The sequence below is a fragment of the Festucalex cinctus genome, chromosome 7 (genome assembly GCF_051991245.1).
Source record: "Festucalex cinctus isolate MCC-2025b chromosome 7, RoL_Fcin_1.0, whole genome shotgun sequence".
Classification (NCBI taxonomy): domain Eukaryota; kingdom Metazoa; phylum Chordata; class Actinopteri; order Syngnathiformes; family Syngnathidae; genus Festucalex; species Festucalex cinctus.
Genome location: NC_135417.1, coordinates 17,391,175 through 17,403,936, shown reverse-complemented (window position 1 = coordinate 17,403,936; position 12,762 = coordinate 17,391,175). Strand labels below are relative to the sequence as shown.

The following is a 12,762-nucleotide window of genomic DNA, read 5'->3' as shown; positions in this document are numbered from 1 at the left end:
TGTATGAATAATTGTATGGAGCAAAATACAGACCGACAAATAGATGAGCCAAGGTTAGATTCCTGTTTCTATGTGCAATGAAAATTCCCCACACATTTTTTTACATTTCAGTGTTAAGAGCCGAGAATGCATAAACACTGGATGTAAGTAAAGACAAGAACTATGAAGAGAGACATTATTAATAATTATGTTAAGAGACCCATAAAATGATAGCGACAGAAGGAGGTAAAAATCAAAGCAACCCACTGAGAGCGACCTTCCGAGACCCTTCCTTCTCATCTTGTCTGCCTTTTTCCGATCTCTGCTCACTGCACAGTTTGTGGTTTTATCGTAATCATCAGTGCAAAACATCAAACAGAAAAGTGAGCCTATCCAAATGATGCATATAATCATATTTATTCCTATTATGGATGTTTTATAGCTAACTCAATATTATTCGGGAAATATGTTTTTGTTTATTATACTAATCATACGACAGATAGATCAAACTCAAAATTATGTGGAAAACCCATGCTTAAAACAAATGTAAATATACTTATGCAAGCTATTATTAATTTTACATGCAAAAATCATGTTAAATTATCCAATAGCATCCATTCATCCATCCATTTTCCGAACTGCTTGCAAGGGTCAAGGGTTGCGGGGGGTGCTGGAGCCTATCCCAGCTGCCTATGGGCAGTAGGCGGGGTATACCCTGAACTGGTTGCCAGCCAATCGCAGTATCCAATAGCATGTTCTTATAATTGTTCCATACTTCATTAGCCAGCAGAAGTGAAGTCAACCCCAAGTGTAAATGCGATTAAAATCCAGGTTAAAAAGTAATGATTTTATTAGCAAGCTACTTTTTATTTATTTACTTTGCTTTTAAATGTATTTTTGATAATATGAAGTACTCTGAAATGCACCATTTAAATAAAGCTACCTTGCCTTGCCATTAGTGTACATTAAAATTTCTCTTACAATTCCAAACTCGAAATATGCTAGACTTTATAGAAGAGCTCTGGCAGATGCAGTGACTAAAATACATAAGTAACAAATTTATGCCTATGTCATGTGTTATAAACAAAATGAATATATCTTATCTGCCAGCTTAACAGTACCAAATACTGATCATAGTCAAGAAGGTTTTGGCGATACCAATACTTTTTTTTTTTTTATGTATCTGGTAATTAAAAAAATGTAGTGGATTACAAATCATGGCTTCCCAAACAATACAAAACATCATATTTATTCATTCATTCATTCATTCGTTCATTCATTCATTCATTCATTCATTCATTCATTCATTCATTCATTCATTCATATATTTCAAGCTTGGAAGCATAATAAGGTAGCAGTTAGACACTTGTTTTATAATACTGGGTGATTCAAACGGAATGTTTCATTAAATAAATGAATGAGACTGAGAGATTGATGATGCTGCTGTGTTTATGTTTACGTATTTAACACTTTAGACTGTCGGAAATAAAAATGAAATTCCTTCCGCCGTGTCTATTATCTTATAAGTATTCAAAACCAAAAAGCTTTGAAGTATCAAGTAACATTTGGCCGTATCTCAGATGCAGAACAGCTGTAGCTTTGCCATATCCAATAAATCACGCTCTGAGTCAATTTTTCATATTCAAAACTTGAATAGAATGGAGCACACTGTCCTATTAGCATGTATCCAGTTTCCCATCCACCACAGCAAGATCATTTTAATCAGGGACTTGACATTGCTGATTTGCATGCAACCACCCACCCAAGAGCCATGCTTTAATTACTATACTGCTTCTCAGCCAAAAGCACCGCTAACTATAGACTTAGCCGCTGTCACACAAAAACCCTCCAGGGTAGCAGGGATGGAGGTAAAACCTGCACTGCCACTAAATTGCACTCGATGCCAAAGATCCTTTTTAAACTGTTGTTTTAGGCACAGCCAAGCTGACTGCATCTACATGATACTGCAAGAATATGCAGTACTATGACGGGAGCTCAATATAACATCTCAAATATGCAGTTTACTGACTTTTTAGACTCGCAGGAACAAGGGGTAGAGGATATTCTGTTTGTCCAAAACTGTACCTGCAACGCTGCTTCAGCTTCCTCCAATGCAGGCTTGGCAGCTTTAAGTTTCTGCTCAGCAATGGCCTTGTCAGCTGAGATCCGCTCTAAAATGGCCTCGGCCTTGTCCTTGACTTTCTGAACCTCCACTTTTACTCGCTCAGCTGCCTGGGCTTTGACTGTCACCTCTTTCAGCACCTTTGGAAGACAAGTATTATATCGTGCAAAAGGCGTATAATCTCCCATACCATGATCAATGAAAGTGACAAACTCTTGCATTGATGAAAAGGTTTGTGCAAAATGAACATGCAACAGTAAAAACGCATACGTTTATTTGAAATTAGTCATCAAAGAAGGAAAAGGCTGACTTACTTAGCAAAGTTTACCTCAAAAAGACATCTTCGAAACTTACAGCTTTCTAAAACTTACCATATCGGCCTTTTCATTGGCCACTTGTAGTTCTTTCTCTTTTGCCTCCAACTCTTTGCTGAGTGCTGCTACTGACTCTGAAGCTTCTTTTAGCTTCTGGAGGCCCGTGTTCATCCTAAATTGAAGTACCATTGTCATTTTCAAACGATAACACTAACTATATAGACTTTATTTCCACTGTCTCACCGCATGTTGAACATGTATACCAAAAATACACGAAGAACAGACACATGATTGGCTGGATAGGCTACTAGGACAATATCAATTATTTTGCTGGCATCATAAAGTCAATACTGACTAATCAATAATCATAACCTTTTTTACTACATGCTTCTTCAGATGCTTATCTTAAAGCAATTTCAATATTAACCGTATTTGATGGTGTTGTCGGTTTACCTGTTAGCCAGTGTCTTGACTTCAGATCTCTTTTCCTCATAGATGTTCTTGTAGCCCTGAATGAAGGATAGGTAGGACTTGGGTGTGACATGGGTGGAGCGTCGGTATCTGCATTCAAATTAGAAAACTGGACATCAATTGATGTTCAACTCATTATATTTTTTTCATACATTTCTATATATTTTGGTGTCCATAACAAACAAACCGTAGCATCCTTCATCTGTTTAGTTTAATATGATGTTGTGCTTTATTATTGTTAACGTCCATAGAGGATTTAAAATAACAAATTGTCCAAAAATAGATGATCACTGTATGACTGCACCTCTGGAAGTAATCCACACACTTCTCAGCCACCCCATCCTGGAACGAGCCCATGCATTGGACAACCTCACTCTTGACTTGAGGTGAGCAATCAATATCAAACACTGACACAAAGTGCTCTGAAACTGAAAAACACAAAATGAAAGTATATTGAAATAAATCATACAAACGTGTACTATTTTTTATTTATTTTTTTAGCAGTGAACAACATGATGCATTCAGTCTTAATAAGGGAAATATTTAAACGCCTGCGCAACAGCAAAACAACAAAAGGGTCAAGTGATTATTAATGTGGGTTAAAGCTAAAGAAAAAGAGCATTTTGTTGAACTACCGGTAATATCCATCCATTTTCCGTACCGCTTACTCCTCACAACGGTCGCGGGGGGTGCTGGAGCCTATCCCAGCTGGCTTTGGGCAGTAGGTGGGGGACACCCTGAACTGGTTGCCAGCCAATCGCAGGGCTCACAGACGAGCAACCATCCACACTCACAAGCACACCTAGGGACAATTCAGAGTGTTCAATCAACCTGCCATGCATGTATTTAGAATGTGGGAGGAGACTGGAGTACCCGTAGAAGACCCTCACAGGCACGGGGAGAACATGCAAACAACACCCAGGAAGGCCGGAGCCTGGACTCGAATCTGAGTCCTCAGTACTGGGAGGCGGACATGCTAACCAGTCATCCGCCCGTACTGGTAATAATAATAGAAAAACATGAGCTAGGAAGTATACAAGTATTCACATACCTGCAACAAGTGCATCTTTTGGCCATCGTCTGAACCAGTCCATTGTACAACCAGATATCAGTGCCGGGAATTTTAGAGCCCTGTTGCGGAACTTTTCCCCAACGGGTGAAAAGCACAGAACAACGTGAAGGTTGTGTCGAACCCGAGACATGAAGTAGTCATACAAGTTTTCGTTGGTGGGTGGCCGTTTCGGAAACTCTCGCTTCATGATCGGCACGAGGTCACTGAGGATCTCATCTATTTCGTCCCGAGCAAACAGGTTCGACACCTGAGGACAGAAACGTACAAAAACACACAACTGATTGTGTCAAATGTATACTTTATTGTGCAATATGTGTGCTTTATAACGACATGCAAGATGAATGCAACTCTTTGCTTTTGCTACCCTAATATCCTAATAAAACATGTGAAAATGGCCAGTGTTAAAAACTGAAATAAAAAAAAAAGAGTTTTGAATGCAAACCCTGAAAACAATTGATTCAAACACACGACCTGCTGTCTCCTAATAGGTCGGCTTTGTCCATCGTTAACCACCGGGATGATGCTCTTGCTTTTTGCACCTTTTCACTACGGTACATGCTCACTAATGAGACAGTCTGTTTGTTTGTGTGTGTGAGCATCTCACATACCATCTGCTAGCCAACAATGAAAACAAGCCTACATTCAGTAAAATTGCTCACCTCCCTTTTGCTTCTCAGCGCCAGCTCCATCACCTCTCTCACACACATCCCATCAAATTCTAAAAACACTGCAACACACACAATGCCACCTGATTCCCATCTCAATTCCACCTCTCTGAGAGGTAAGCAAGGAGTAGAAAAAGAAGCAGACAAAGTGGGTTTTGAAAAAATGATGATTGGTATAATTTAAGAACTTATTATTATTATTTGGCTGTAGACTGGAAACCTTGGGTTCTGGATCTGTCAAAAGTATTAGAGCAAACGTTTTGGAACAACAGATCTTTCACTTCTTTCCCTTGAAGACCTTGTTTGTGGTTTCAGCTGTGTGTTTTGTGTCTGTATCTTGCTGCCTCTTCAGTCAGCTTGCTTGCAGCTTTCTTTAAATTGGCAGACTAATCTGCCAGTTCTGTAGAATTTGGCGTTCATTTTGCTGCTGCTATATTATAAGTGAACATTAGTGTACCTGAGAAGAAGCCCAAGCGTCGACATTACCTTCACAGTGTTTCACCGATGATCATTTATGGTTTGAAACATGAGAAGATCTTGATCAAAACGTAGCCTTCCATCAAGGTTCATGTTTGTCTCATCAGACCACAACACATACTCCCAGAATTTTTGAAGGTTGTCTCTGCATTTTGGCAAAATGCAGTCTGACCTTCCTATTCTTTGTGCTAATTAATGATTTGCTTCGTCCAGTGAATAGCCTTGAAGAGTCACAATATAATGCAATGTTTCCAACCAAAATAGGATTATCGCGGCCACCATGGACAAAACATGATGGTCATGAGATAACGGAATTGGTAGATAGGCCGTGATTGCTATGGATACCTGTCAAGTTTAAATAAATTAAATTAAAAAAGGCAGATGGCTATAGTAATACGGGGTGAATGCAACAAAACCTCACAACATGCTACTTCGTAGAACATAACAACTTGAAGGAGTTCCCGAGTGGAATGGGAAGCATATTTTTAAAGTGACATCTCACATCCATCGACTACAGCTCTTCAAAAGCTGTCATTTGTTTAATTTACCTACAATGCCTGCATAACTTTGTTTACAAAGCTTAAAATGCTTAATGTTGAATGTATGAGTGCGGAGAGAGCGAGCGGGGAGAGGCAGTGAGCGAGAGAGAGAGCGAGAGAGAGAGAGAGAGAGAGAGAGAGAGAGAGAGAGAGAGAGAGAGAGAGAGAAACTATACAGACTTTTATAACAGACTTTTTAATAGTATGTGTATGCCGCAAGACAGTTCACATTTTTTTCGATCCTGGGTTAAAGTCTCTCAGTTATGCATGTCTAATTAATTTATGTTACAGAGCATAATAATCCCATTCAGCATAGCTTTAAGAAAGATGATAGAACTTGCCACTTCTCATACAACTCAGTGCTTTATGAGAGATAAGCTGGAGTTGGAATACTTTGCATAATTTAACAACCGGTGAGTAGCCAATGATTCCATTGAAATGAAATGGCCATTTCATATACTTCTATTATTATCTCTCATGAACCATATAATCAAATAATGTAAAGATTTATAAATTTGAAGTTGGGGAATAATTTTAATTAATTTAATTACATTTAATTAAATTTAATTTTAATAATAATTTTATTAGGGGTATTCTGTTGTGAGTGTGTTGGGAAAGGTTTTTCTGAATATGTGTGCATTTTATTTCACGAAACCCTGACTGTGGATGATGCCTGGTCCATATTATACACTGACAAATTGGCTAACTCCAATGACGGTTTCTTCACATGCACAGTGCACATTATCATGTTAGTATAAAATGGTGCAGCTAGAACGAACAATAATCTTTTACATTTAGCACAATGACCGACTAAGAACACATTGCTTTTGAGAAAGATCTGCAATAAGGATGTCAGTTGAACGTGCCAAATGCATTTTTTCCTCCTTCAGCAGTATACGCAGCAGGTAGTTTCAAGGTCAAGTTCCTCTATTAACACATTTGTCTGATTCAGTGCCCGGCACTACTCTCTGTAATGCGTACAGTCCTTTTCATGCTTTTAAAAGCAAACAAAGCATTTTCAGAGTACTTCTCTGCTTTCTTCTATGTTATTGTTATTGGTTTGTTCTTTCATCCATTGCTCCCATATATGTTTGTCTTCTTCTGGTCTTCCTCCAAAATGTCTATTATTCCCTACCTCTCTGTTATGGGTAATTTACCTTCCATTTACCTCTCATCATCTGGTTCTCCTCTCTCTTTGTTCTTTCACAATTTCCTTTCATTACCCATCTTACTTTTGCTTCCTTGTCCATTCTACTAACTTCAACATTCTCTTTTTTCTTCAGCTCCCTGTTGTTGCTTGAGTTAGAATGGTATTCACCCCAAATATGTGACATGTCTCTCTCACTCTGAGGGCCGTTCAAGCAGGACCAAGTCTAAGTCAAATTCAACATGTTAATTGTGAAGAATAAAGAGATTGTTGTGTCATTGTGCTTCTTAGATATGATTTGAATGAAAGAGTCATCGCAAGTTCCATTCATATGTCGACATTTTTGAAGTGCGCGTTCCTCACCTCTCCAGACGACAAAACGTTGTTCATGTACTCAAGGAAGGACTCTTCTTTGATTTCGTTGTCAGTGAAGAGGAAGGTGAGGCCTTTTCCGAGCAGACCTGCCGTCTTGTACAAACCTTTTAGGTCATCCATCAAGTTGGTGGTGTTGTAGGAACTGGAAAAAGAATTGCCGCAAGTTCACCACCTCACGATAATAATAACAGATTTTATTTGCAATGCACTTTAGATTTCAAAGAAACCTCAAAAGAAAGTTTTAAAACAATGTTCAAAACACTGGTTCTTAAACTGGGTTCGAACCCCGGGAGTTCAGTGAGTCAGTCTCAGGGGTTCAGCCGAGGTCAAGACACACACTGACTCAAATGAGTTGCGATAATACTTGCCCATCATTGGCTGCAGGTGATCACCCTGCATTGCTTGACGTGTGTGCTGCAAGGAATTTAGTGCGCTCAGTAACTTCTGACTGTTGTGATTATGTCAAGAAAAAAATAAAGTGGTCGGAAGAATATGTGCAATATGAATTCAGATGTATAACAGAACGTATGGTGTTCCACAGGGTTCAATTCTGGGGCCTTTGCTATATACAGTGGGTTCCATCTTTAAAAAACAGTGGTGGTTGTTTTGAAGTGCTCTAGAAATATAGAGTTGAGTTGAGTGATGGGCAATTGTAGTCCAGCACAACTAGATATCTGGCAAAACTAAAGGAGCACTTCCTTAAGCTGCATGGAGATTGGGAATACAATAACACAACGCAATCTGGATTCAAGGTAAACAGCGCCAGATTTGAGGAAAAGGGTGTATTTCCATGTTCATTTTGTTCACCAGTAAACCCTATACCCATGTCTTGGATTTTGAAAAAAAAAAAAAAAAAAAAAAAAAATTCAAATTTTACTTTTCAATAACAAAGGGTTCGGTGAAAACATACAGGAAAATGGTGGGATTTAGTAACTCCAACAAGGTTAAGAACCACTGCTTTAAAACTAAACAACATAGTTTAAGAAACATCTACCTAATTAGTTGACAGCATTTCATTAAAAACACCTATTTACTTGAAACACTTTAAAAGGTTCTCTGAGCCTTTAAATGAAACCTTTAAGGCAAGCTGAGAAGCCTCCGCAATCATGGTGACTTGATTGTTCTTCAAATGATCATCATTGCCACCTTCCGCAAGAGTTGAAACCCGCAAAAGATTATTGCTCAAGAAATTGGCTGTTCTCAGTGTTCTGTGTCCGAGCAGGTTCATGTTTAAAATTTCTAGGAACTTTGTGATGAGTGGACTGAGGCAGAAGTCGGCACATCAAAAGCCGCACTGTGATAAATATAGTTTGAAGGAATTTGGCGAAGTGATGCATTCCTGGTATTGAGCCACTCAGGAACTTTAGAAGTGTGTGTTTTTGCTGTAAGCTATATTCATCAGCCTGAAAGGAATAAAATATTTAAATATTTCACTCTGTGTTGTGATTCTGCCTAATACACAGTAAGTTTCACTTTTTTTGAATTTGCAAGACTGAATTAATTTCATCTCCCATAAAAGCCTATTAATTCTATTAACTCTTTGATTGCCAAAAACGTTTAATAACGATTAGTAAAATCACGATGTATGCTGCCATAAACGTGAAATTACGTCATCTACATTTTTTTTTTTTTTCTTAAATGGACGGAGCAACGTCTATGTGCAGCGCTGCTTGGTCAGTGGGTTGTGGAATCAAAAACACCACCTATCTATGGCCAGCAGATGGCAGCATTGTGTCTCTTTTCAATGGGACATTGATGTATGGATTTATAATGAAATGTGACAATCTGATGAATGCTTGTAATCAGCGAAATGGCACTGTGGGGGTTGGGTTTTTTTTTGGGGGGGGGGGTTTCCCTAACGTTTGGCAGTAAAAGAGTTAAGTTGTTGAGAAACACATGTATGCCCACAGCCTTCATTTTGTGACAGATATTGTAATATAATAAATATTGATTTGGCATGTTTTACTAAAAACTTCCAAATTTAAAAGACTGTTTGTCAAGATAGCCTCAAATGCTGTGATATTCAGTAATAACACAGAGTGTCTTGTGCAGACAAAAACACAAGGTGCCATTACTTAGTTCTTTGTTTGTTTGTTTTTTAATGTTAAGAAATATTCAAGTATGTGTTGGAAATGTACAATATATGGGTCTGTTTTATTTTCTGCTTGCATAACTGTTTTTTTTCTGTCCACTTGTACTTGTTTGGATGGGAATTTTGACAAATTACAGAGAGAGAGCTGAAACATCAACTGAGAGAGGGAGGTGGGTGAGAGACCATCAAACAAACAAGAATACAAAGCATAACAAGAACAAAAGTTTTTGCAATGACACAGACAGCGAAAAACAGCGAGACTGACAGGAATGATGAGAAAGCAGAGGAGACAATAAGATTTGGAGACAAGTTATTGACTTTCTGGCTTCCCACAGGGGCCAAAGAAGGAACACAAGAATCACTCATTAATGCTAAGTAGCCAAACATCACCCTGCAAGGGGAACGAGAAAGGAAATCCAACGGTGACAAATGCACATAGAGGACCACGGTTTGAAAGATATTCAGGGAAAAAATAAGGCAGGAACAATGAGGCAAGAGGAAGAAAGCCGAGATAAATGGCACAGTTGAAAATGGTACATTTTGACTTAAACTGCAATGAAATGAAAAAGGCTCACAGGTGACAATGGAATTGTTCCACAGAGAATGCAAGAACAAGGTTAAGAAGACGTTCATTCAATTTCGTTTAAATTTGAGTGTCTGCATTTGAATCCAATCTTGCATAGCAGCTCTGGAATGATGCAACTTAAATTGCTTTGTCACACAAAACAAAAAGAAGTCACTGCACATTTCAGAGTAGAACTACTCTAATTTGCTTGGTAAGTGTCCGTAGGTGTGAACGCGAGAAGTCAATGATAAAATGGGGGATCACGGTAGGGGCTCTATATGTCTTTTCCGGTTTTGAAAAAATGCATTATTCGAAACACATGCCTCCTCTTATGACTGTATTTTGGGTTGGATCATGTAGTCCCTTATAGAGGTAAGATCTTTAACCCGAGCTCGAGCCCGACCCGGCCCAAAATTCGGGTCGGGTCGGGCCTAAAATGTCAATCATTACGTTCGAGTCGGGTCGGGCCGGGCTTCTCTCTAGCTGACTTTTTTTAAAAATAAATATGTTTTAAAAATGTATACTAAAACGATGTGTGGATACTAAACTAAGGAATACTTGTTGTAAATAAATAATTTGGATAAAACAGAGAAGGCTGCGCTGCAGTATTTCTCCGCGTAATTAAGCGAGTGCGCATCAAGATCTCTCTTTCACTCTCTTTGCCTGGCCTCTTATTCTGTGTTCCAGCGTTATTTCGTTGTGCAAATGTATTTATCATGATCATAAAAATATGTAGATTATTTTAACCTTAAAAAATCTTGCAGTTTTTTTCTGCCAAAAATACTATGGGATAAATTGAAATTTCGGGTTTGCTTCTGGCCCGGGCAAATCAAGTTAAATGGTCGGGCTCGGGCTGGGTCGGGCTTTAATGCCCGCGGGCCTGGGTCGGGTCGGGCTGGATTTTTTAGGTTCGATCTTACCTCTAGTCCCTTCTGATGATGAAGTTGCTATGTGCAGTATTAGTCATATGTTGTCTAGTCATTTTTACTTTGTAGTTGCTATACGGTTGCTATGTGACGTACTAGTCTTATTTTTTCTATGATGATAATGTTGTCAGTTGCTATGCTATTAGTTTGTCTAGGCACTCTTATTTTGCCATTAAGGCTTTTATATCGTCATACGGAATTGTTCTTTACCCGAGCAAGAGTTACCCAATGACACTTTTGTAAGTACATTTATATGCATAACAAAATAATAGTACCGTGTAAGAGTGATCTGGAAAATCTTGTACCCAGCGATGAATGAGGCTAGTCTCGTCAGGCTCTGTTTTCCTGAACCTCCAACACCAACTAACAAGGCATTACCTCCAGGAGTTCGGATTATCCTTGAAACCTTACACAAACACACACCCCACATGATTGATTAAAAAGACAAAAAAGACAACAAAACATAACTTAACAAATAGTGTTGTGCATGAGGCTGACATTACCTTGACCAAATGTATCATTGCGTCCTGAAAGAAGACCATGTCCATGCCAGTACCCCTGACACTCTCATTGTAAAGACCTAGGAATATGTTTAGTCTTCCCTTTAAGCTTTCAAACGTCTCAATGGCCTCGTACACTTTGGGTAAATCCATATCAGAATCTTCGGGCTCCTCTCCTATGATGAAAATGTTTCATATTAGGACCATGGCATTCTACAAGTAGAAGTTCAAATTGTGTAGCTTGTAATATTATTATAGTTATTCTACCTGTTGCTTCAGGTGTATCTCGTAGAAAGTCAACGAAGTAGCTGTCCACGCCCAAGTCCACACAGTTCTTGCCTTTATCGCCAAGGGTGTCCCCTACCAGTTTTGCCAAAGCTTGGTCAAACCACTCCACTTCTTCAGGCATGATAAATCTGTCAGCTATCACGCGTTTGCATTCATGCTTCCACAATGACAACAGCACCTGAAAAGGGAAAAAAAGGCCTCAGCTGTCAACAGGAAATCAATGTTGCCATACTTCAGTCTTTAACCGCCAAAAACGTTAATTGGCGTTAAGGACACACCCACTGAGTACTGCCAATAACGTCAATTGACGTCAACTTCATTTTTTTCCCCTTAATGGGCAGCACAACATCTTGTGCAGCTCTGGTTTGTGAATGGGGTGGAAAAACTAAAAAACAACCACGGCCAGCAGATGTCAGCATTGTATCTTTTTTCAGGGGCTCGCAAATTACATGATAACGTGTCAGATCATGGGAAATGGAACGTTTTCAAGGATGACAGGAATGATCAAAGCGTTTATCACATTAAATCTAATTCACAGAGCGTCACCAAACAAAATATTAGTGTCAAAGTCACTGTTGTGCAGAAAATGTGTCTTTTCTCAAAACACTTGTATTCTCCTTATTTTTTCCATTTTCACTTGGTATTATTCAAATTACCTATTTTCAAATGCTGATTACTAAAGAATTGAATAAAATGCTACTAGTGCTAGTGCTAGTGCTAAAGTGCTAGTGTACTTTTTTTTTCTACTAAAAGAATGGAATCCAATCTTTCATATGGTATCCACTATGGTTATGTAGTCATAGCACAAAATAATCTGTTTGCCTTGAAAGTTGAATGAAAATGCTCAAAATGGCTGGCACTGTAGGGGTTGTCTTTTTGGATAACATTTGGCAGTAAAAGAGTTTTCATTGAGCATCGTCAACCAGACTGTGAGGCTGACGTGCAGAAGAAGCATATATGTCAGTTTGCTGTTGTTTTTCACTGGACCAATTAGCATGTGTTGAATTTGTTGAACGTATTGCGTGACAAATGGGAGGACTAATGCACGGGAGTGTACTGTAATGGAGTACTGGTAGGAGAGAACCCGGAAAAGAAGGCAAGTAGTGGGAGTTAGACAGAATGTTTTTGTTACAATATGCTGCTGAAATGAGATTGAATTTGAATATAACTGTCTTACTGAAAAGTTCACCGGTCAAATTGTTCAGTTGTGTGTGATGATTTTCCTTGGTA

General features: G+C 38.8%; 1 protein-coding gene across 3 annotated transcripts in view; it reads right to left on the bottom strand.

Moving 5' to 3' along the window:
- The window catches only part of dnah5 (dynein, axonemal, heavy chain 5), a 101,368-nt gene that overhangs the window by 33,786 nt on the left and 54,820 nt on the right, over positions 1 to 12,762 (bottom strand). For all 3 annotated transcript variants that reach the window (XM_077527038.1, XM_077527037.1, XM_077527039.1), the window contains 9 exons: positions 11,512 to 11,710; positions 11,248 to 11,420; positions 11,020 to 11,150; positions 7,150 to 7,303; positions 3,938 to 4,205; positions 3,191 to 3,314; positions 2,869 to 2,976; positions 2,473 to 2,587; positions 2,065 to 2,241 (listed from right to left, as the gene is read on the bottom strand). In XM_077527038.1, coding sequence (XP_077383164.1) covers positions 2,065 to 2,241; positions 2,473 to 2,587; positions 2,869 to 2,976; positions 3,191 to 3,314; positions 3,938 to 4,205; positions 7,150 to 7,303; positions 11,020 to 11,150; positions 11,248 to 11,420; positions 11,512 to 11,710 — 1,449 coding nt within the window. The remainder of the gene's footprint in view (positions 1 to 2,064; positions 2,242 to 2,472; positions 2,588 to 2,868; positions 2,977 to 3,190; positions 3,315 to 3,937; positions 4,206 to 7,149; positions 7,304 to 11,019; positions 11,151 to 11,247; positions 11,421 to 11,511; positions 11,711 to 12,762) is intronic.